The 25,535-nt window shown below is 36.6% G+C and overlaps 1 protein-coding gene across 2 annotated transcripts in view; it reads right to left on the bottom strand.

The window, feature by feature from the left end:
- LOC107083579 (ephrin type-A receptor 6-like) overlaps window positions 1-25,535 on the bottom strand; it is a 238,595-nt gene that overhangs the window by 96,483 nt on the left and 116,577 nt on the right. For both annotated transcript variants that reach the window (XM_015372920.1, XM_015372921.1), the window contains exons 4-5: window positions 20,518-20,673; window positions 10,719-11,054 (exon numbers count right to left, since the gene is read on the bottom strand). In XM_015372920.1, coding sequence (XP_015228406.1) covers window positions 10,719-11,054; window positions 20,518-20,673 — 492 coding nt within the window. The remainder of the gene's footprint in view (window positions 1-10,718; window positions 11,055-20,517; window positions 20,674-25,535) is intronic.

Raw genomic sequence — 25,535 nt, 5'->3', positions numbered from 1 at the left:
CCAACAAACCATCATAGAAAAAAAAACAACAACACAGATTTCATTAATTTAAGATGGAGGATCCTAAACATCCCCTCACCCATAACCATAACTAGTTAGCAATATGATGTATTCAGCATTTCTATCAGTGGCTGCTTTTTCCTATTAACCCATAATGGTGTCAGGGTCAGGTTCTTAGCCAAGTCTCATATTGTGACCCCCCCTCCTACACACATACACACAGCCACACTGGTATCAGGAAACATTGGTATCCAAACCATAGCGCACCCAGCAGCATTTCGGATAGGTGTATTGATTCATCCAAGGAAAGTCACCTTCCTCCTCACCCCATCACAGCTAAACACCTCAGGGGCTCGGTCATTTCACTCAGCCAATTTGTATAGCTGTTACTATTAGTGTTTCTCTAGTATAGAGCTTTGGTCTTAGGGCACAGGCCCATCACTTTATGATGCCGGGCCTAATAAACATCATTGTGATTTTCCCATGCTAGTAATTAGGTATGTGGCTAATTTGTCATAGTTAGTTAAAGTATGGCACCGTGCCAGAGGAAGGCTACCCCCGAACGGGGACACTGTTAAATAATACTGTATACACAATAATATACATGCTACAGCGACAAAACAACAGTTGCTTGGTTTGAAGTGCGTGGATTCTTTTAGAGGAGATTTTGACTTTGACCACTGTGTGCAACATCATGTTTTAAAATGCTAGTATTAGCAGGGGGAGTGGCGGCCTTTAAGGGGGAGTGGAGGCCTAGTGGTTAGGGCATAGAGCTTGGAATCCTGAGGTTCTGAGTCCGAGCCCCACTCCCACAGACTGCAACTCTGGGTACCTGAGCAAAGACCTTCACCCCACACTGCTCCCCGGGTGCCGCACAAAGGCAGCCCACTGCTCCCTAAAAGGATGGGTCAAATGCAGAGAGTTCATTTTGTTGCTCTGTACTTGTGACATTGAAATGACAATAAAAATCTGGAAAAAAAGGAAGGAAAATTATACTAGTTAAAAAAGTAAAAAAGTACTTTTGCACTTTTTTAAAACATCAGAAATACAAACTTCCGATAATTATGTTGGGATACTGTAAGAAACCAAAACAGATTTCATAAAGGGGGTTGGTAATCTACATAAAGTGGTTGGGTAATCAGCTGCAAACCTCCTAAGAGGTTTAGTCGAGAGGTGTTTGGTGTGTCCTAAAGCTTTTCAGATCTTTATATTTCAAGCTCAAATTCTCAATATGATTAAGACGTAGATTTTGTCGGAGTTATTGAAATGGATTAGCATTCCTTGATCTAAACCAATCCCATTCAGCTTTCCTTTCATCCCAGCAATGCGTGCCCCGACCCTGTAACATCATCAGCGACCCCTCACACCCCCACCATGGACTGTTCTCCCTGCTGCCCTCTGGGAAGATGCTTTGCAGCATTCAATGCAGGACCAGCAGGTTGTGCAACAGCCTTTTCCCCGCTGCCATCAGAATGTTTAACTGTTTAAAACTCTATTCAAGTCACAAATCGAGATTCTGCATCACACTGTTAACATATTTGCACTACATGGCAAAATTTCAAATCCCCTTAAATAGAATTCAACTCAGTGTTCCACTGCATCTTGCACCATATTTTTTTATTTATTTATTTATTTTTGCGCTGCTCTCAACCTTCCACATCAATGCCGTGTCTCTCCTACACTGTTTCCATTTTGATCACTGCTGCACTTTAAGCTCATTTCAATGCTTAGCTGCTCATTCACTGTTGGAAAAAAGCTGTATGTTTTGAAATTTCATTTTGTATACACTCTGTGTATATACAAAACTTCGACAAACTTTTGTATTCAAAATGACAGTAAAGTGTGTCTAAGTCTAAGCCATAGCTCTGTCTGTGTGGTTGTTGTGGTTTGAATTCTTACCTTGTGTGTTTTGCAGCTTCTGTAAGGCTTTCTTCAAACACGGTCAGTTAATAGCTTTCTGTTTATTTACAACAACATAAACCAGGTTCCCTCTCATGAGAACATTCAATTTGGGTGGTATATTTAGGATGATAAGAGCATTTAGTAAATGTTTTGCCTGTACTGGTCAAAGAAACTACTACAAAAGTCCTGTATTACCTCTATGGATTCTAGTGCAGTTTTTCTGGCTTTTAACTTTGTTGTGTTAAGTCGTTTCAGGATGAAGATATTATTTTTTTAAACAAAAAAAATAGTAAGTGAAGAATTATTTTCTTCAAATTAAGGATCAGATGTTTCATCTGCACTCATCCACTACAGTGTGTTGTTGAACAAAATCTTCTGTGTGCAGTCCTAGTAAACAAGATAAACAACTCTCTGCATCTATACTGCAGAAGGTGGTAAGGACTTGTGAAAATTCACTGAACGTGAAGACGCTGCCATTTTGTCTTTTTTTCAAAGAAGGTATTGGCAGTCCATGTGATGTGAAGACGTTCTTGTTGAGCAACTTGTTAGTGAAGAAATTTTTTATTAAAGTAAATTCAGTTAATTATCACTGTGAAAGACAGTTACGGCTTCCTTTCACCAAAAACATCAACAAACATCCTTGGTTAATTATGTCAATATACCATAGATGATTTATTAATTTGTCTTTTTTGATGATGTTTAATAGAACATAGAAAAAACAAGTTTTTGGTAAGAAAAAGATGAAGAAACCTTAAAGAAACTTTAACGAGATGAAAGGACATAAGTTAAGTAGTTTCAGTCATTTACAGACAGGTAATGCAAAGCAGCAGAACATTTGCAGGTAATTTCATAATCGAAAATGTCACCTTTTTGCATCAGTTATTTTATGCGATCAAAATGATTTATTTCAAACAGATTCATTCTGCCATTAAACTATTGACTGAAGAAGTGTCTGTCTTGCACACAAGGTCAGCACATTCTTTAGAAAATATATTTATTCTACATACAGCCTCGGTCAGTATCACGCATTGACAGAATCAGTTAACCTGAAATGATCCACATTAGTTTTATTTATGCTGAAAGTTATGGAGATTAAGTTAAGTTTTCTCATCATCTTAATAAAAAAGAAAAAAAAAAAAGATAAAAATGATTCATGTGCAGGGGCATATGCTCCTGTCCCAAACTTTCATAGTAAAGATGCCATTTTGGTTGAAGCATTAACATGATTTATACGTTTGTCTCAGGCAACTGCCACTCATTTAACTCTAAATATGCATGTGTGTTTTCATTAGTTTTTATAAAACTTAATTAAATTTGAGGCTTTACTGAATAAAATATTGCTGGGACTCAAAACGTTGTTAACAGAAGTGATAATAAAAATAAGACATAGTTACGCACATTTTGTACAGTGTTTTTCTTGTAGAAATAATCAGTATGTCCAATGATATAAACAAGCAGTTAAAGAGTCCTAATCAAACAGTAAATGAGATACAAGAAATCAGATTAAGAAAAGTATAACATGGGCAAATAAAACGTATGAAGGTACCATAAAAAAATCTGGAAAAGTAGCTTTTCAGAATATTTATGGGTGTTTTAAAGCGTTGTTAATCTCAAGCAAACACAAAGCGCAGAAATTACAAATCATGGGAGTCTGGCTGCTGCAGAACAATTCATCACACAGGTTTGACTACCTCAATTTTTATAGAAATTACGGAAAATTATGAGATAAAACAAAATCTACGGGCCTTTATCAGCTGCTACATTTGACACATTTCTGCATCCCTATGTTTAACATTTCATCATTTATTTCTTAATGAGGGATGCTATTTACTTCTTTATCACCTGCTATTTTGCAGTCATTTATGCACAAATTAATTAAACCTCCCCCAAAACACTGTAATTTTTTGTTCTGTCTATTATGTTATTGGAGAAATACTCTTCTATTTAACTTATAGTTTTTAATAACATACAGCCTGTTGGGGTGTTAGCTACTGTAGCGCAAACTCTATGAACATTTTCTAAAGGTTAACCTAAATATATTCTTATATTTTAATGGAAGTTGCTTTTAATTTATTCCATGTGTGCATGGTTTAGTGTTTGACCAGCTCAATTTACATTTCCATATGTTGCCCTAACACACAGCCAGTTGGGCGCGTGTACGCTGAACGATATATTATAGTCTGAAAGTTATTTGATTAAATGCAGGTTGGAATTGTAATACAAAGTTATTACTTACAAGCATAAAATTATGATTTGAGCTGGTAAACTTCAAATAGGTGTTTTAGTCTCTTGCCAAAATGAAGAATCAAAGAGATCAAACATAGATGTTACACTATTTAGAAAAAAATAAAAAGCAAAAGATCATGATTTTTTTTCAGATACATTCTGTGTATGTAAAAATTTCAAATGTGGCTATTTTATTTGATGGGATCTGGTTGAGTTTAATTTCTTATTGGCTAAAAGAATAAAATGCCCTCTTTCTGATTCTTTACACTTATACTTAATTATTTTGATCACCACAGCATCTCAGATTTTTGTTCTTCTCATCTCGTTTACTTTCACACTTTTCATATTTTGCAATGCTGTTTCTGCATTTTACACTTATTACAGCACTTTTTTCAAAGCCTAATTTTCAAAACCTCATACTGAGCCCCCATAATCTCACTTACAGTAGGTTTCCACAACTTCCGCTTGTCTCTTTTTCCCCAATGTTTGTGCCACTGTTGTTAATCATACCTATTTTTGGAAGTATGCATGTGGGATTCTGCTAATGTCAGTAAAATATTTGCAAACAAATCAAACTTCTTAAGGTGCCACAGACAAAACAAAATTTAACCTGCAAGATCCCCAAGACTGTTTAACAAAAGCAAACATTTCTTTTTAAAATTTGGAAATAATTGTCTGTGTTCTTGTAAGCAAAGCAGATAATGCACTTTTATTGACACAAGGCATTGACCAAAACTGTCCATCTGGATTTTAATGACAGCATCAAATTTATTTATAGCTAGGCTAAATTATAACAGCAGAATCCTGAAAACACTGAAATTCACATGGCTGTCTGTTTTCTGCTGATGTCAACACTATGCTAATGGCGCATATAAATATTATGTGCACCTTTCCAAACAAGCCCATCACAGGGCAGTTTAGCTGGATGTGTTGAGGGGGGAGAATGCTGTTTGTGCCAAAACATGCCTGCATTTCACTGCTGCATGCAAATGTTGCTTTTTGTCAGACGGTTTGCTTGGTTATCTTTGACTGGAGTGAATTTGCTGACTTTAGGCACAGTTTAGCTGGTTTCAACCTTTTCAAATGCAGCTGCAGTTTTCAGACTGCTGACACTGAGGCAAATTGGCATTTCTCAGAGAGAGTGCGGGGAAGATAAAATTGGTGCATGAAATTTTAAGATGTTCTTAGTAAGTATTAAGCCTTGGAAAAAAAAAAAACAACACACAAAAAAAACTAAATTTTGTACATACAGAGTCTTGCAGACACCTATACACCTTCAGCTTCTTCACATTTTGTCACGTTACAACAAAAATAGCAAATACCATAGAAGGTTATAGACTTAAACTGAGATGCCGGGCAAGAAATGTGTTCATTTGAGAAGCAGCGGGCTTAAGGAAGCGCTGGAGGAGCTGCAGAGATCCACTGCTAAGGTTGGGGAAATCTGTCATAGTAGTTCTAATGTGGGACAAGTCTCATCAATTTATTTAACTTCAGTTAATTTCAGTTTATTTCCTTAGATCCATTTCACAACACATTTCATCTCAAGGCAGAAAACCTAGCTGGTTGCAATGAGTCATTAACCTCACAGGATACCTTCCTGGATGAGCATGTAGCGACTCTAGATACTGCTTTGCTTTGTTGTTACTGTGTAGCACTCCCATACACCAATCATGCACACAGCAACAGTGGAAGGGAAAAACTCCCTTTTAACGGGAAGACACCTCCAGCAGAACCTGGCTCAGACATAACGATAACTATAAAGACACTTATAATGATAAGAAGAGAATAGGATTGAACAGAGCAAAATAGAATGAGTAAGTGAAAAAAGAAAAAATAATGTGGGGGTATTAATAAAAATCATATTTAGTTAAAAATAAGAAATGAGAAAAATTTAAATAAGAATTAATTTAATTATCTAGCTTCTACCCACAACATGTCTTCTTGTCTAGGAGAAACATCTGTTTGCACTGACTCACTGACTTTACAGAATTCATTCCTCCTGGATGAGCATTTATCAACAGTCAACATTGTGTTGCTGGCTTCGCAGCAATCCTTCACTAAGTGGAGAGAAAAAACAACAAAACTCCCCTTTTAACAGGTAGGAACCTCAAGCACAACCAGACTCAGGGTGAATGGCGCAGTAAACATGAAAAATATTCCCAGTGCAGGTAAATATCTGTGCAGGTATATCATCAAGATGAGGATAGTATAGAACATTGGTTCCTTCCTTCCCATAGCATTCCAAATGTATTTTAAAATGGCCATTTGTGTTTTTATCTGTATAGAGTATCTTTTGACCTATGTTTTAGATACACCTTACATACCTTTTCCTTAGACTTTACAATTACCTGCTAAATTTTGTTGGTTTGTCCCTCTAAACCCCATAAAAATGTATTCAAATACGTGATTCTAACATGAAAGGTTTAAATAATAAAGTTAAAAGGTGGAATTAAACTGAACATCATAGTAATTATGGGACTAGAATCTTCTATTAAGGAGAAAAAATGTGGATCATTAATTCAGGCATCACTGGTTTCTTTAACCCCTGCCTTCAAATGCATGAACTGTGTTAAACATAAACACTTTGAAATATTTAAAGAGCATACTGTATTTATGTATCCATCAGCACACAGGCTGGTAAGCACACTGATCAGTTACACATAACACGACCAGCTTTGTGATCAATACCTCTTTAAGGATTCTCGTTAAATTTAACAGCACTGATCAAATTCTTCTTTCCGAGAACATAACCGTGTTAAAAGTACAGCATTAGGCTGTTTATCACTAACAGCCAGCCATAAATCTGCCTCCTCCCCTGAGGATCCTAAATAGCAGCAGCTGGCTATATTAGTGCTCAAATGCGTCTTGTCTACAGCCAAGGGACCAGCTCTGACTATGTTCTAAACAAGGCAAGTTAATCAAATAAAAACTCTGTGTGTAACACAGAGTCGCATATACTATCTAGAGCTGTCCTCAGAGACAAAGAATAATGCATTTAATGCGCTTTGGCTCTATGAGAAAATGTATATCTTCCAGATGCTCTCAGCAATAGAAAGACAGAACAGGAAATGAAGCAGAGAACAAAGGAGCCAGGTTAAACAAACATGTCTACAGGACACCTGAGAGGAAAGGAGGTGGACAGACAACCAACAGGGAAAAGGGGGCAAGCAAGTACTTCTAGTTAGATGGATGAAAACCTTTTGCAAAAAACAGATAACAATAATTCGTATACAATAAAGGAAACAGTCTCACAAGACATACAGGTTTTGAACTATGTATGCAGAAAAAAAACATACTACAGTAAAGCGAACCAAAACAGTCTCACTCCCAACTTGTCAAATATTCACCCTCCAACAAGTCCTTTGTGCTTCAGATACTGATGCAATGGGGGTACACCTCTCATCATTGAGTCAGAGGGCACCTTAAAGGCTGTGAGGGGGTTTGACCAAGCGTCAGTATTTGATATTTTGGGAGTGATAATGTGTTAAACAGGTAGAAGGAACCTCTCCCTGCTTCTGCTTTAGCTTCTGCCATACAGTTGCTTTATTGAAGCATACATATCAACCAGTTCTCTGTTTTTTAATGAGTGTCTGAGTGTGAAATTAAGTTCATTTTATGAAACATCTGGTCCACTTGTACACAAAGTAAGTGTATCATTTATATTTTGCCCATCTTAGCCATGCAGGATGTATCTATGGATTAACTGTAATGCATTTGTTTCAATCCACAGTCAGGGAGGCATCTGTAGCCCACAAACCCCGGTTTTTATTTTCTACATACATATTGCGTATGATATTGGAAGAACTAAAGCCTAAGACATTTGCCTTCTAGCAGTTGGGCATATGCAAAATTCTGCCTAATTTTTCACATTTACGGACCAAAAACCAGAATTTTTGCTTAATTTAGCACCTTCTTAAACTAAAATTTGAAATGTGTGTGTGTTTTTTTTTTTTTTTTACAGTTATTATGGTAGGATTGTGATGTTTCACATTTATGGGAAAACATGAAGCAACAAGTTCACTGTTAATCACAAAACAGGCTTATATTGGAGGCTACTGCACTTTAGTTTAGTAGGATAGCTATCCAGGAGTTAATCAGTTCTGTTGACTTGCACTAGAGCAATCTGTAGTTCGAGCACTGATGTTTTTTAGTCCAACGGAGGTCCGTTCTCCTAAGCATAAACCAAGTCAGTTGGAAATCAGACCCATCTGTCGTCCTCCTGGTTCCATTTTTCAGTACAAATTCTATGGGTGCTCTATACAATATCTGTAATATATAAGCACTACTGAAATGATTTAGAAAACGAGGTAAGTCTCCCATTAGGACAGCCACTTTAAGCATTCAGCACACCAGAGAATAAAGGTGCAAACACAATAAAGAAAAATAAACAAAATTGACTGTTACATTGTGCGGGTTTTGGCCCTTTTTGGTCCGATTCTCCAGTTTTGCGAGAATTTTGTCAGTCTCAACGTGTGTCCTCTGTCATGCAGTATACAGTAGGTAACGAGGGGCAATTAGCCACTCACAACCACCTCCCGATCAGGAAACTTTCGGTGCACTTTGTAAAGTGTATGAACATACATTATGAGCTAAAAACTTTTAAACCCTGCAGTTTATTATCATTGTACAGTGTATGCCCACCTTAAATCTTCATTAGTTTCGATGCAGTGTCTACATAAGTTAGCATGAGACAAACTGACATTATTATCATGTAACAGCTGGGCCATGTTCAAAGCATACAGTAAATACACATTTAATAGCAGTGAAGCACATGTGCGCTGGTGTCTTGTTAGCTCTAATACTTTTTTACTCCTGCCTGGTCAGAGGAACTGAGTTACACAGGGCATAAGTCAGTCTGGTGAGGCTCAAACTCCTCGGTCTTTAACAGACAGGGCCAATCACAGCTCAGAAAGAGAGAGTTTACTCTTAGCTCCAGAATAACCAATATTGCAGCTGCAACACACTAAGGTTTTGTGATACCCTTTATCATGTGCAGGTGAGCCCGAAATATCTTTAAAACTTATGTAAAGAAAATACATCTTTTGGTTTTGTCATGTTTGTTGTGATCGACTGATTCATCAAGTACTGTCCTGGTTCATGGTCCCAGGCTCTACCCACTCCTTTCCACACTGAGCATCATGTTTACAATCCTCTGGTATTTTATGGTAGAAAATGTTACACTTTTTTAAGTGTAAGGGAGGAGCTGAGGTACTGGCCTTTGAAAATGTATCAAACTCTTAAACTTTTAAAATGAATGCTGAAGGTCTGATAAAGTCTTAGTGACTGCAAACATTTGATGTCATTTTAAATCCAAATGATGCTATTCTACAAAGATCTGATAACTATCTTAAAGAAGTCGACAGCCACGTATCCAGTGTAGAACAAAGTTGTGTGTCCTTAAAGTATTATAAATAACTATTATGTAAGTAAATTGTGTTAACATCCTAAATTTAATAGTTGAAATATAGATTAGTTGTTCTAAGCAGGGAGGGGATTCTTTTACTCATCTTAAACATTTGAAGTGCATTCCAATGCAAAGGTAGTGAAACGATAAAAGATCATTTTTCGTATAACCAGCTTTGACTCTTCCAGTTAAGAACATTTCAAAAACTGATAAGATCCGTTTAGAATAGATTCCTGTATTAATTACCAACACCCAGTTATAACTTGTAACCTTTAGTGAGGTTTAGTTAGTTACCTTTTCATAACTTTAACCCAGTCGGCATTTTATTACTGTAAAATATTATAAAAATGCAAGAGACATATAAAACACCCTTTATTCTATTTGCTGGAAGGTTTTTTAAAGCTACTTTACAGAAACATTTCAATAATCACACTTTAGCAATTAAAAAGTTACGTTGATGTTAATTTCTGTCCTTTTTTAATGGAGCCAGGAAAATATACAAAGACTAAGGTGCATATGTCTTGTAAAGTTTCTAAAGCCTAAACATATTTAAATGAATAAACTATACTATACTATATATATAGATGTGGACCTGGAAATGTTACCAACCATTGCAAAAAACTGAACAACTGAACACTGCCCATAGGGATTTTAATTCTTTAACGGATGTTCTGCAGCATTAAACTGAAACTTTAAGGAAAGCCATTCCATTTTAAGACTTGTAGCTAAATCGTGGATCATTACATTTGTGATCACCTCCCAAATTTCTGTTTCTCCTTAAGCTTTTCTGCAGGTATTGCACCCCCTAAAATATTTGTTCTATGTTCTTTTCTTGTAGAATGTATTTGCTCTACTTTTATTTCACATCTAGTCACTTCTTTTAAACCGTGGTACCTAAGTATGGTACCTTTGTGGTTTAAAAAACATCAAATTCATTCAATCTAACCAGTTTCATAGCAAATCTAAGAAGGCTAAATATAACAATAAAGCTAAATGAAGAAGTTATAAAGCAGCTGTGTTCAGCCTCCAGCCATAAAAAGCAATCTCGCTCAGCTGTTATTTATGCTTATTTCAACACACTGCGGCTATGAAGTCATTAGAATGGATATTAAAAGTGTTGTGAAAGCAGCAGAAAAGATTTCTGAAGCTGTGTTGTGATAAAAAGGTACAAATTCCACACACTTACCCCCCTGATCAGTGCTGACGGTGATGATGGCCACCTGCCGAGGGAAGGAGCTCATCTCTGACACACCGTTTAGTGACTCAATTTCAAATGTGTAGTTTGCGTGTGATGAGAAGTCCGTGACAGTCACACTGGCATTGGTCAGGCCCAAAGGCCGCGGGACGAAACGGAGATCATCCTCACAGAGTTGGCACTGGTTGGGTGCAGGGCCGCAGCGTTTGCATTGGACATTATACGTTAGATCCCGGCGACCTCCGGTGTCGCTGGGGGGTGACCACTCCAGCATTAGGCAGGTGTCATTCATGTTGAACAATAAGTTGCGCGGAGGAGATGGAGGGCCTGTGGGTAAAAACATCAAGATATAATTCATTATTTAATAAAATATGAAATTTCATCTATGCTAATACCTGTGGTGCAACATTTTGGTTTCATGCTTGAATTTAAGATAAACATAATATCTAATGTAGGAAGCTTCCACCAAGTAATACAACACCTACTCCAATTTTGAACATACAATATATTACCTTGTGCAAAACATAGTTGTTTAGATCGTAGGTTCTGACAAAAGTAATAGTAAATAAACATTATATGAAAATGAACAAAGTACCACATTGTTTTTAAAACATTCTTCGACAGAATTATAAAAAAAAAATAAAAAAAAACTTCAGTTCTGGACAGAAATCATGGTATCCATATAACATATTTTGTTGAACAACCTTTCGAGTCACTCACTACAATAAATGCTTCCTGTAACTACCAAAGAGACTTCTGGTCCTCTCAGCAGGTATTTTGGCTCACTCCTCCTGAAAAAACTGCTACAGTTTAAAATGGACCTTTTCCAGACAACATGTCTCAAAAGGATTTAGGTCAGGACTCATAGAGGGCCACTTCACAATGGTACAATGTTTTTCCTCTTAGCAATTTCTGGGTGTTTTAAGTGGTGTGCTTTGAGTCATTATCTTGTTGCAACACCCATGAAGACTAAGACTAAGGTTCTGACACTGCGCAGCAAAGTTTTTGCTTAAATCCCCTGATAGTCTTGATATTTGATCGTAACCTGCAGAGATTCAAGACACCATGTAACAAATTAAGCAAAGCATCCTCAGAACATACCGGATCCTCCTCCATGTTTCACAGTGGAGACACTGTTCTTTTCTTGATATGCTTTATTTTTCCATTTGTGAACATAGGGCTGATATGTCTTAACAAACAGTTGTCTCATTGTCTATAGGATATTCTCCAAAAAGCTCTGTAGCTTGTTAACTTTGGCTAATTCCACTCTGGCTTTGTAATTATTTGTTTTTAACAGTGTTATCTTCCTTGGTCATCTCCCATTAGTTCCATCTTTGCTTAAATGATAGATGGAGCGATCTGAAGTTTCCTTTGCTTTCACTGGTCCATGTTGAGTGTGGTAAACACCATGTCACAGAAAAAAAGCACAGCAACTACATGTAGCCCTATACATAGGCCCACTAACTGATTATAAGATTGTAGACACACATGATGCTAATTAGTAGACACACCTTGATATATAACATGTTCGTTTGGTCACATTATTTTCAGTCTTGTCTTGGGGTACAATCATTTTTGTCCAGGCCTGTTTCATAAGTTTATCTTTTAAAATCCTTCTATTGAAGCTTAGTTGAAATGTAATGTCTGAGCATTGTGGGATTTTCTTCATAAACCGAGGGGTACCAATAATTTTCCATGTGTATTTGTACAAGTGTTTCATATGAAACCAAGATGGAACTATTAACACTTGCATAGTTTATTTTTTTATTTTCTAGCATAAGCTGTAAAAGATTTTAAACAAATAAAAACTTTCTTGTCTACAGTTTCCCTAGTTTAAAGTCTGTTGCCAGACCTCTCTCCTGCAACAATGTTCCGCTGGGTAATTTACAAACAACAGCACTGTTAGAGTATTTGCATAATGTCACAGCTTATACAGCGTCTGCCTTATCTGCCTAACTGCATACCTCTCTTCGGCCTGGAAAATTTTGTTTTGTTTTATTGCGATACTGAGGGGAAAAATACTCACTCTAAGATGAAATAGTAAATGTAATAAAATATCATGTTCCATCTGATCTACTCTAAACCTCTCTGGTGTTATTCAAAACATTTTAATCTTTATCCTATATCCTTCCTCCTCTATCCTCTTATCCTTCTATATGCTCTCAAGAGATCTCACAACCTAATAAAGAGCCTCACATAATATATATTCTTGCTAGGTATATGCCGTAAAAAAAAATTAACATGTAATACAATTTTTCTTAGCGTTAACTGAAAGATCTAATAGATATAAACATTTAATTTGTTATCACAGAGTTCACAAATTAAAAATGCTTTGGCTGACAAACATGTCTGAATTATTAAAAGAAATTATACTAGTGAAGACCAAAAAGTGGTGTTGAGTCCAAAAGCCCACACATAGAAGAGGAAAACACTTGAAAGTCAGATTAACAGAAAACAGCAAAGGGAAATCCAACAGAGCAGAGTAATGACCTAAGATCATTATTAACTTTTAACTGATCTTTAATTGTATATAAATTTTTAATCAAATAGCTCTGGGAGAACCTCCTTTATTGGTGCTGAGATATTGTTTCATATGGCTGACGGTGTTATCTTTGTTATGTTTTTCCTCCTCTTTTTCTGACATACTGCTTGCAAAAAATGCCAGAGGATCACATGATTGTTTGTATTTTCTGCAGAAATGGGATTGCCAAATAGAAATGCTGTCATGTCTGCTTTTGAGCATCCAAAGTAGAAAACTCCAGGAGAACATCCACTGAATCATTACGTCAAAGAAAGCTACAATGTGTCATACCTTAATAAGCCTTTCAAAAATATAAACAAGGCAGTTAAGAGAACCACTGACTGATAGTATTGTTTGACAGGGGTGAGATTTTAGTGGCCATAAACTGCCAGTTCACAACTTTTATTTCTAGATAGTTTTTACTTAACAGGCAAACAGATGAGAAACTTTATATCTTTTAGGGTTTTATTGAGGCTATTTCAGCAAGATTAGTTTTCATGTTTCAATTACGAGTCTTTTTTTGTATTTTATAGAATTGACCAACAGACCCTCTAAAGACCAAATAACTGTTACTTAAGATCCCCGTAACAGATAACCAAAAAGCCTTATAGAAGTAAAACATGATGGAAACCAAATAAAATGCTTTGCACAGAGCTGAATGCACATAAGGCAATGCAGGTTTATTTGAATAGAACAGTTCAGTACAAATACAATTCTAAGTGCTTTACATGAATCAAACAATAAAAATTAAGGAAAATTAATGCAGAATAAATAAACTAGTCTTTTTTATACTGTGGCGCCATGTTGGTTTGTGATGTCATGAGCAGGACATAACTCATTCATTCTTCCCCAATTAATATGGGGAAACCCTTGGTAGATTAAATTAATTTTAGGGCAACATAGAGACAAGAATAAGCTTTATTTATTAGATTAATATTTGATACTTATTGGGCTGCTTACTACGCTTGGTGATTGATTGATTGATTGATTGATTGATTGATTGATTGATTGATTGATTGATTGATTGATTGATTGATTGATTGAACCTATTGATCTCAAGTGGAGAAATGTATATGTTACATCAGCTCAAATAGTCAAGGAGGAAGAATATGATTAAGGAAGAAAAAGGTGCATGGGATATACGTATGCACTATATACAGTACATCCACATATGACAGATTTTTTTTTTTTTTTAATAATAGGATTGTCATTTTTTTGAAGTTGGTATATCCTCCTTTTTAAGTGGAAGCTAAAAACCACATTGCTCCATTTAGATTGCACAACATGTAAACAACTTAATCACTACAGAACAGGAGAAGAAGAATGGAAAGAAAAATACAAACAAGCAGGCAAAGATAAGAGCAGTATAAATGTATCATAGAATTAGATTTTCAAATATAACTCTTATTGTTAGAGTAAAAACTAGGTATCTTATTTGACTTAATTATTTTTTTTTTTCAGGTCAGAAATGGGTATTTAACTTCTTTAGTGTAAAGGATAGCAAGAAACAGATCCAAGTTGATAAGAACTCATATTTCCATTATTGCTTGAAGACAAATTCTTTTGAGATGTCAAAAAAAAAGAGAGAATTTTGGCCTAGTGGTTAGAGCAGTTTGCTTTTGCTCTGAGAAGGTTGCAAGAACCTGGTTTGATCCCAACAGCCTCCACACTGTGTTACTGAGCAAAACCCTTAACACCACGCTGCTCCCCGGGCGCCAATTTCCCCATCGTGGGACAATAAAGGGACTTACATTACAAGTGTTTTTTCACTCTTTTGCTACAGTTCCACTGATTATGTAATGTAATGCCCCGTGTTTTCGTAAAATAACGTACACACACCACTTCTTCAGGCTTGTGTGCCAACAGTCGAGTCTTACAAGTCACCCGTAACAACGATAACTGATCTTTTAAAAAGCCTCTGTTGAATTCATACTTAGGCCCTTCTTGCTCCAAGGTTGTATTAGAAATAACCAAGAAATTCCCTTGTTATCTGTGAGCAGACATATTTTGCCCTAAATACTGAAACTTTTTGAAAACAACTCTATGAAGGTGCCTTCTAAAAATTAGATACCATATCTATACAGGTTCCATTACATTTCACATTTATTTTTCACAATTCTTTCTAGTGCAGTAAAGAGTCCAAGGTTATTTTATAGAACCTCCCTTACAATCGCCTTTGTTGTTGGCGTTTTTGTGCTCCCTAGATATAAGTGTTTGTGTGTCAGGGCAAGCATTGTGCTCTAGCAGGCAGCCAGCTGTCAACAGGGTGGAGTTAAAAGGCCTAAGGGATTTGAACACTCCCGTCCTGCCAAGCTCACTGTCTGCCAGGACAATGGGATGTTTCCCTCTTCTTCAAACCCCTCCCTAACGTTCTCTCTCTACCATTGCTAAAAATCTCAGCAGACAGGAGAGCTCCTCCTACTGATCTACCACTCCTGTCAGTGCGTCCATTCTCTCTCTTTATCTCTCCCTTCCTCCCTTGGCCATTATCTCACCTGCTCCATTCTCTCCATCAGGGAGAATCCACCCACCTACCCTCCTGCAGAGCAATCCCACTGCCATCAATCAGCTCCTATTCTCCTCTTAGGGGAAGATAGGTATCAGCGCCCTCCTTCCTTCCCCTCTTCACACTGTCTACTCCATCCACTCCTTACGTATTTCCCTTGCCTTTATCTCTCCTTGTGACATCTTCGCTTTCTTCCGCTCCGCTGTTGTCTTCCTCTTACTTTTCAATCTCCATTTTCTTCTGTCTTTTGACTTCACAGTTAAGCAAATTGTGTATGCATTAAATTACATTATGCAGGTAAGCAAGGCTTCACTTGTTTAAAAAAGTAGATATGAAATACGAATACAGCCTAAACGCTTTATTTTTGTGGTTGTCAGATCCCTCAAAAGGCTTTTCACGCTGTGTTTGTACTTGAAGCGAAAAAGCAGCCCTGAAGATTTGGAGTTTTCCTAAGGATGAATAGCTGTTGACAAACCATAAACAAGATCCTTAGTTACTTTACACTGTAGGTTACGTTCAATTATTTTAAGTGAGCATAATCCTATGCAACTCTCCAGAACTGTCAGAGGAACATAGAGAAAACAACTAAGGAAAGAACGTAAATAACTCACCACACTTGACTTAGTGTGAGCTTAAATGTGTAGATGCAGATGGTCACATATAGTATGATGATAACTGATCACTGTGAGCTTCATTCATTTCATTTACATACAGATTAACACCATGATCCAGATCATTTACAGAACTACAGAGTCAATTCAGTCCAGTCACAATATGTGGACCTTTACTGTTATCCAAAGTTCTTTGCCCTTTTTGTTTTCTCTTCAGTGCAGCAACGTTTGGCAGGCTATTCTGTTTAGCTGTGACACCGTCCTGGAGGGGTCATCGGCTGAGCTTTTGCTGCCAAGAACATCATGTTCTTTCTCTATAGATAATACACTTGGCTTTTTCTCTCAGTGTTTAAATCTCTGTCTCTCTCTTACACATATTGGATGAGTCTTTTCAGCAACTAACTCAATGTGCTCTTTTTTCATATAGACTTGACAGATCTGCTTAGCTGTTTCTCTTCTAGAGATAAAGCCACTAAATAAGCTACTAATGCCAATAACCTCTAACCCTTAATTCATAACTTCTATGCTCTTGTTGTCTCTATGCTCTGTCTTCTCAAAACCCCATTTCAGAATCAGAATGAGATTTATTGCCAAGTAGGTTTGCACTTACAAGGAATTTAACTTGGTGTTTATGGTGCAGACAAATTTGATATAATGCAGAATCTATAGCTATAAACAAAATATAAAACATACCATATACTATATACAATAAATAGTATATAGCCCTATACTATATACAGTACATAGTAGACTGTGTGATAATGTAACGCAGAAAGTCTGGAGATGCTACGTTGGTGTAGCCTCTAGGTCCTTGACAAATGAGGGACAGAGCCAGTGTCACAGGGGTCACTGGGCCTCGTTGATAAGGCTGGTAGCGGATGGAAAGAAACTGTTCTTGTGGCATGAGGTTTTGGTCCTGATGGACTGCAGCCTTCTGCCAGGGGGAAATGACTGAAATAGTTTGTAGCTGGTATGTGAAGGATCAGCCACAATCTTCCCTGCACGCTTCAGGGTCCTGGAGGCGTACAGACCCTGGAGAGATTTGGAAGATTGCAGCCAATCACCTTCCATGCAGACTGGATGACACGCTGCAGCCTACCCTTGTCCTTGGCAGTGGCACCAGCATACCAGCTGATAAAGGAGTAGGTGAGGATGGAGGAGATGGTGGAGGAGTAGAAGTGCACCATCATCGTCCTTGTCAGGTAAATTTTTTTCAGCTGCAACAGGAAGTAGGATGTGCAAAGCAACAGTTTGATATACCCAATATTGTCTCTTTTGCGCACAAATAATTTTTTTGTGGTGGACATGTAATTAACAGGATATATGTCAAAGCTATCTCAGAAGACAACAACAGCAGAAGAAGCAGTGGATCTGGTCTCCAGGAGGGAGTGATTTTTGTGATATCAGAGAGTGGTAGCAATATCCACTCAGCTGAACCTGTTCAAGGAGAATCCTTTCTCCATAATGAAGACTGTTGTGCTGGTTTAGACAGCCAAATGTTTATCTGCTATGTCTCTCCCTTAAGAAAAAAAAAAATAAATCATATCGTGCAAATAGCAATATGCACATGCACTTTCAAGAATTTGGTATCAAATTAGTTTATTTGAAAAATCTATCTTTTATGCATTAGACAGTTCACATACCAACTTTAATAAACTTTAATGGTTGTGGCAGGTTAAGGACTTCTAATTCATTTTCTATCTTACCTGTATTCTTTTTAAGAGTTTTAGTTGCACTTTAGGATGTTTGACTGCATTCAGCTGCAAAACATTTTTTTGTTTACCTTTTCGGTTTTCTTCTGTTGTTGAAGACATGATTACTGTGTGTATAATTGTGCTTGCATGCTATTAATTCTGAGCAGGAAAGTGCATGCAGCAGGACAATTGTGTCATTGTTGGCAAGTTCACTCTGAAGCCCTGATAAATGTGTCAGTTATAAACCTAGCTTTAGGTGCTGGGTGTTGGATGGACACAACTAACCCCTTCTCTTTTGTCTATATCTCCAAAAAACAAGTTTGTGTTTAACCTATGCTTAGTGCATTGTTTTTTGAAGGAAAAACTGAATAATGAACTATTTTAAACTTAAGAAAATAAAATACCTGGCTTTTTTTTTTTATGCATCAGGTCAACGGCGAAATCTAAACCTGAGTGGCAACCAGCCACAACCTGTAGGAGGGAGGATTCCAGCAGTTATTTAGAAGGTGAACCTGAACAGTCTACCTCTGCTGAAAGAAGGGCAGCAGCAGAAGAAGCGGCAGAAGAAAAGCCAAATGTTAAATGCTTGTTCTCACTAGTTAAGGAATTGGAATTTGAATATTATATAAATTCATGAAGTTGTTTTTTTGTTTTTTTACTTTAATATTGAAGGTTTACAGGTACTGAAAGCCAAAAATTGAGTATGTCAGAGAATTTAAATACCTCATCAAATTAGAAACGGCACGTTTCCTCAGAGTATCTTAATTTCTATGCACATAATAACTGACTGGAGCTTCTTTTACAAGAATTATTGCATTAATGCAGCATGGCTAGGAGGCAATCCATCTGTGGCTCCACTGAGGTGTAATGGAAGCCCAGGTTACTTTTAATACCCTGACTTGTCTGTCCAATCTTTGTCTTGAAAAAAGACAAGATGTTTATCACATTGACTCATATTTTGTGGGAACAAAGCACTTTAACTCAGAGTTGGACACATGTCCAAAATAGAGCATATATAAATTGTAAACTCTTTACTTATGATAGGAGATGGCAAGTTTAGAAAATTAGAAAATTAAATGGCAGTTTCTTTATTTGTTCGAGCAGTAAGTATAGATTTATCGTAACTCAGAGGCCTTTCTACCCTCACATGGCTATTCTCTCATGTTAGAGCAGTGAGCTGTTCATGCAGCTTCGAGTCAAACACAATATGTTTTGAAGAAATCAGATTCAATTTTTAATCTGTTCCAACGAGAACTGGTTGCAAGATGTGTGTTTTGGCCTTAACACTATGATCATTGAAACAGCTTTGAGTAGCTTTGCCAAAACAGAAAAAAATACTATTTTATACTCACTGAAGTCTAACTCTAAATGTTTCTGCAATTTGTTCATCATGTCTGGGGGAAAAATACTCTAATCTGATAACCCTCCTTACATTGTTCAACCTACTACAGCACAGATTTACAACTTTGAGCAATACAACCTGAACCTGTTCTTAAATCCAACAGATTAGTGTAATATGAAGTAGATTAATCTAGAATAAACAGAGATCTCTTTAAGCACAAAGGGAAATTCAGAAACAAAATGTGCAGATCACCCGCCAAATAGAAACTTCAAACATTGCCTGGATCTTTCTACATAAATAATCCCATCCCTGTCATTTAATGTTTCCCAAGAACTTCCTGTTTGTAAAAATAATACGGTAACAATTATTATGCCTAACCTCATCCCTTGAGGCAGATGCATCTCTAGCCACTTAGTGATTAAACTTTTTGTAGCAAACAACACAACTTAAAAGTACTGTAAACTAAAAGCGTCTCCATAGCATTAGTGCTTTGTCTTGCCATAAGAGACAAATACACTCTTCCACCCCAGAGAGCTTTCAGACGTGGACTCAGTCTATCTCGGTGACAGCTAAATGGCTTTTTAATTAAAGGAGAATTAGTCCGGTTAAACTGTAATTTAATGCAAATATGAAGTCGTAATGACAGTCAGTGAATCATCGATGAAGACAAGGCAGCTGAACAAAAGCCGTGTAATTCATCCAGAGACTCTCTAATGTTCAGCTTCACACCAGATAAGTCCAAAAGACGACGCTGGATTTATGGCTCTGGCTAATTCTGGAGAAATGCACCAACTCCTCAGACACAGTAATAAACCTTCCCAGATTGTCAGACACACAAAAGCATTAAAATATTTAATATGAGTTTATACTGAAATAATTAAAGCTTAATCAGTCAGCAATACAAAATGACATTTTCTATCTCTGTAATAGGACCGAGAATGGCTTCAGAGAATCCTGATTCTACATTGTAAATCTTCTGGGATGATTTCTCTCTTCATTTACCTCGCTGTAAACCTATCAAAGATTTCCCAGGTTGTTTATCTTGCTGATATGCACATACAGAAAGGAAGCTTGTTCAAGCAAATGTCAAGCTTCCTTTTTAGGGGGTGGACTTACGTGTGCAGGCCATTGTTGGGGGATCTTTCTCAGCTCTGAAGAATCCTTTTTCACAGCGGCAGATTGAAGCACCTTCTCCGTAGCTCAAACTGTGTGGAGGACACTTTGAACACTTGATGTTTCCTGCATATGCCTTGTAGAACCCTGGGCGGCATGCTGAGAGGAACAAAGAGACAATAAGATAAGTTGTGAGCCTGTGGGCACACTATGTCAGTGATGTTTAGTAAAATCATCTACAACTGAACAACACTGGTGAAAAGTATTTACCCTGATTTATCCTTTTGTTTTTCTTTTTTATACTTTATTATGTCATGAATAAAAACTTCAATATATCTTTAATAAGATGAGATGGAGAAATACAAAAGTAGATTTGAGAATAGGAAAGAAAATGGTTTTCATGCTTTACAATCTGAAACAAATGTTGTTCTTATGCATTTAATCCCTTTTACTCTAACATCTCTTCATCAAAATACTGTGACCAATCACCATTAAAAGTGATGTAATTAGTAAAATTGGAAAATTTGCGTTTGATTAACCTCTTAATATCCACCTCATATGTGGGAAATTCGCCTATTTTGCATACACAAATGGAAAAGCAAAACACTTAGGAACTGTAAGCCCAAATTACATGTGTGATACAATATTTGAAAGCTAACACCTTCTAGATTCTAAATATATATATGAAAATTGCATCAAGCCCAAGCTGCATCAGTTCAAACATGACTCAAAGTTGTTTTTTTATTCTCGAAAATAATAAGTGTTTTTAGAACAGCAGTTATAAAGACATGCTTGCTTGTTGTGGCTGCTTTGTCTTGGTACATTTAGACATGCTGCTATAATTGTGCTTTGGAGCTCACTATGTCCATAAAATGAACTAGGTGGTTAAATTGTGGGGAATCAAAGCTTTCCAACGATGCCTAACATGTCTATATTGGCAAACATTTTACCAGTGTAATTTTCATGCATTCTGAGTTAAATGTTTTAAAATGGGTCACCGGCAACCCGGTGAGTTTTGAGAGGTTAAATGTTAGAATACAGCTGGCCTGTATGGATGTGTGGCAATAAGAAACCTAACATTAAAACAAGTTTGACATTTTTCCAGAACTCTTGCAGAAGATACAGCAATGATATGGAGAAAGTGCTCTAATCAGTGAAGCCAGGGTGCATCTGAAATGCATGGTGGTCAATTTCCCGGAATGGGGGCGGAAATTGCAGCGGACACCATGTTTATAATAATAATAATTAATAATTGAACTTTATTGATCTCACATTGAAGAAATTCAACTCTGCATTTAACCCATCCCCCCAGGGGTGGGCTGCCATTGTGCAGCACCCGAGGAGCATTGTGGGGGTTAAGGGTCTTGCTCAGGGACCCAGAGTGGAGGCTGTGGGTATCAAACTGGGTACTCGCAATCTTCTCAGTGCACAAGTGCACTGCTCTAACCATTAGCTCAATACTCCCCTTGTTAACACAGCATAACACATTAGACTGAGAGCATCTCTCTGAGAAGAGAAGAAACATTAACAGACTAGAACTCATCCAGAGAACTTAGCTTTATTTTATTTTTCTACCTAGATTTTGAGATGCACAGAAGTGGGTTGTAACTAGTTACATCTAGCTATTCCTCTTAAGGTGCACATACCTAACAAATACCTATCTTGCTAGTAAGACAATATACAGTTGTGCTTGAAGTTTTAATATGTATGAATATAAAAAACATAATAATAGATAGAAAAATGACTAAATACTAATTTGGTAAAATATTGTTTTTTATATTGTATTTGAAAAAAACTATTCTAAAAAAACAAACAGACAAAAAATTATTATGAACAGTGCAGAAGTCTGAATGATTATTTCTGAATATTTCAGAAAACAACGGCTTTCAGTGACTGCCTCACAGTGTTGCTTATCTATCTATCTATCTATCTATCTATCTATCTATCTATCTATCTATCTATCTATCATAATTCATGACTTCCAACTTTCAGAATTGTATTATTTTTTTTATTTATATAAATGGATTTTTCATAGCTGTTTTTTAAAGCGGTATGTAAACTGTCAATCACAACTGTATAAAAGCATGTAATCATAGGTCATTTTGTGTAAAACTAAATATGTGTGACTCTAAGATTTGCCTTTTTTCTGTAGAGAGCAGGTCTATAGTTTCAAAGATGTCGAAATCCAAATGTTCCACTGAATTAAGAAGACGTTCTTAAACTTTGGATGGAAGTTAAATTCTATATAGATTCCCCCGAGTTGTGAAAAGATCTGCTAAATCAGAAAGTGGGTGAACATGCTATGAAAAGTCTTTCCAAGAGTTAAGCATGCTGAGATGAGTAAACAGTCTGCATAGGGAAGTGATGTTCTTAAAGGGCTGCAGTTACCTTTCACTAATGTTATCACTACATTGCTGTGGTATTTGGAACTTTGGTCCCCAGTGCTGTACACTGGAAATAAAGCAACTGTTTCTGGCATTTACTTAATCATATTTAGTTACTTTAACTTTTTGTTTTCATGTTAGCATGGTAGGACATAAAACAATTGTGTTAAATTAACTAAATATGATTAAGTAGAAACCATAAACGGATGCATTACTTTTTTTTCTGTGTATAAGTGGTGTGTCTTGGATCGCTAATGTCATGTTACAATTTGACGTGTGCTAGCCTGACTTCCCTGGCAGTTAAATTGTAAAACACAGTTTCTGAAGCAATATACGGAAATAGTGTAAGATTTTTAACAGTACCAAAGCCAGCATACCTTCCATACTCTACAATGGAATAATGGGGATAAAAGACATGACTGGACAGAGAATTGCTTGTAGAACAATAAAGTTTTGTTCCTATAATAAAGACAATCATTTCAAATATAATGTTGCAGTAATTAATTATTTTAGGCCTTCACATATACGATTTTTAAAAAAACCCACCAAATATATGGTGACCCATCATCTAACAACAAACAGGCATTTCTCTTCATAAAGCTTAGAAAAAGGAATGAGAAATCTAACATAGATCACCTGAAATGTACTTATAAATAGGATACTTCATTAGATATACACAAAATCGACTACTTATACCACTACCATTATAACTAACAAAAGCATCAGTCTTCAAAATACTACTACTTAAATTCTTATTGAAGGATTTTTAGTAATGGGAGAAACTGGCTTTAGTAACACAAGCTAAAATATTTAAAGTGAATCACCTTAAACCAAAACAAGCTTTGTGTTTCTCCACTGATAGGTGGGATAAAATGAACAGTGGGAAGAACAAGGAGATGTCCAAACAAATCAAATGAGAGCAATTAGGATACAGACAGGATAGGATAACACAAAGACTCGGACACAGTGGCAGATACTAATTACAAGGGTTTTTAAGTTGTTAATGCGAAGTTTTGCTTGCTAAATTACAGTTATTCTAATTGGTCTTTTTATCCTCTGTTGAATGTTGGCATACATGCATGGTGTGCAGCACACAAACACACCCACAGCCAATCTGTATTAGTATGATAAGTGACATCCCCCATAGCGTATCAAGGCTCCCTCTGTCATTAACCTCTGATACCAACATGTCCTTGAGTCAAAAACCGTCAGTCAGCTCCCACACCCCCACAGACCCCGTTTCAGACTCTGTCAACCTAATGATGCCTCTGCCCGACCTTCACTGAACAGAGGGGATGATCCTTTTTCGAACCGCTGTGTCCTGCTGCAATCTGTCTAGAAGAGTTTAGTTGCAAGGCCACAGTGATGCTGTACAGTGGGTGACCATGCTTCATCTGAGCTGAAACACAAAGTGGCGTTCACACACACCGTATTTACCCAACCCTACCAAACACCAACACCTTTGGAAGGAGGACTAGTAAGAAACAGCAAACTGATCTCAAGTAGACAGTGTATTGAATGTGAAAGAAGCCGGGAGATTGTGAGGGGAAAACAAAAGGTTGATTTAATGATCAAATGTTGACTTTGATCGATCAAGGACCTCTCCCACAGCATACGGGCAATTATCTGCATTGCTAACATCATAATAGGGGGGTATTTACTATAAAACCAAACTATTCTCCGAACAAACACATTATCTAACTTGCACAGAATTTTATGTTTTAAATGAGTGCCAATGATCAAAGTGATCTGTGTGCATATGAGCCCCAAAAAACTAATGTTTCAGAATGACCTAAAGCAAAAAAAATATGTTTTCTTATTTCTTTAACACAGTTTTATCAGCTCAAAATAAATATGTTTCATGCTGAAACGTATTAAGAATCGCTTTTAAGAGCATATTTCATGATGAAATTTAACACAATAGCAATGATTCTTCACGTCCCACTAAATTGCTCATTGCATTTATTGAATGAGACCTCCCTAGGCATGTTGAGTGAATTACAGCTGTTTTTGAGTTATTTTAAATTCATGGTTTTAAATAAATGGCAAAAAAAAAAACATCTGTTTATCTGTTAGGAGTTTTGTGCAATAGTAAAAAATGAATGGAATGGTTTACTACTTGAAAATAAAGCCATGATGTTGTTCAAACCATCAGTAATGCTGTTATCAGAAGACATGACAGAAGTCAAAATGTTCAGGAACTTGTCAAGAGTTGTCCCTACTATAAAATTGAGGCTTCTGGGATTTGCCAAATACAGTCTACTCAAGTTTGCTACGATTGGGGAAAAAAAGCTTTTTTGATGCAAACTGAGAGCTTATAGAAAGGTGAACTGAATCAGATGCTACATATTCAAACAGAAACTGAATGAAAGGGAAACTAATAATAATAAAAAAGGAAACTAATCAAAAAAGCTACAATAATGACCCAAAATATACACCTGAAAATATGTGTGGACCACCGAGTGTATAATCTTAACTGTGAGCCCTAAAGAAAAAGCATAAAAATGTGAACTGTTTAAGGTCTTCAGCATTACAAATGTGTGAACACATAGTCAAGACAAGACATTGTTTGTCTCACTAATATCTGTTCTGTGAATAACCATTTATACATATATATATATAGTTTTTCTAAGAATA

The sequence above is a fragment of the Cyprinodon variegatus genome, unplaced genomic scaffold (genome assembly GCF_000732505.1).
Source record: "Cyprinodon variegatus isolate N-32 unplaced genomic scaffold, C_variegatus-1.0 Scaffold77, whole genome shotgun sequence".
In the NCBI taxonomy this organism is placed as follows: domain Eukaryota; kingdom Metazoa; phylum Chordata; class Actinopteri; order Cyprinodontiformes; family Cyprinodontidae; genus Cyprinodon; species Cyprinodon variegatus.
The sequence above is the reverse complement of the archived record's forward strand: the minus strand, read 5'-3'. Positions and strand labels throughout refer to the sequence as shown.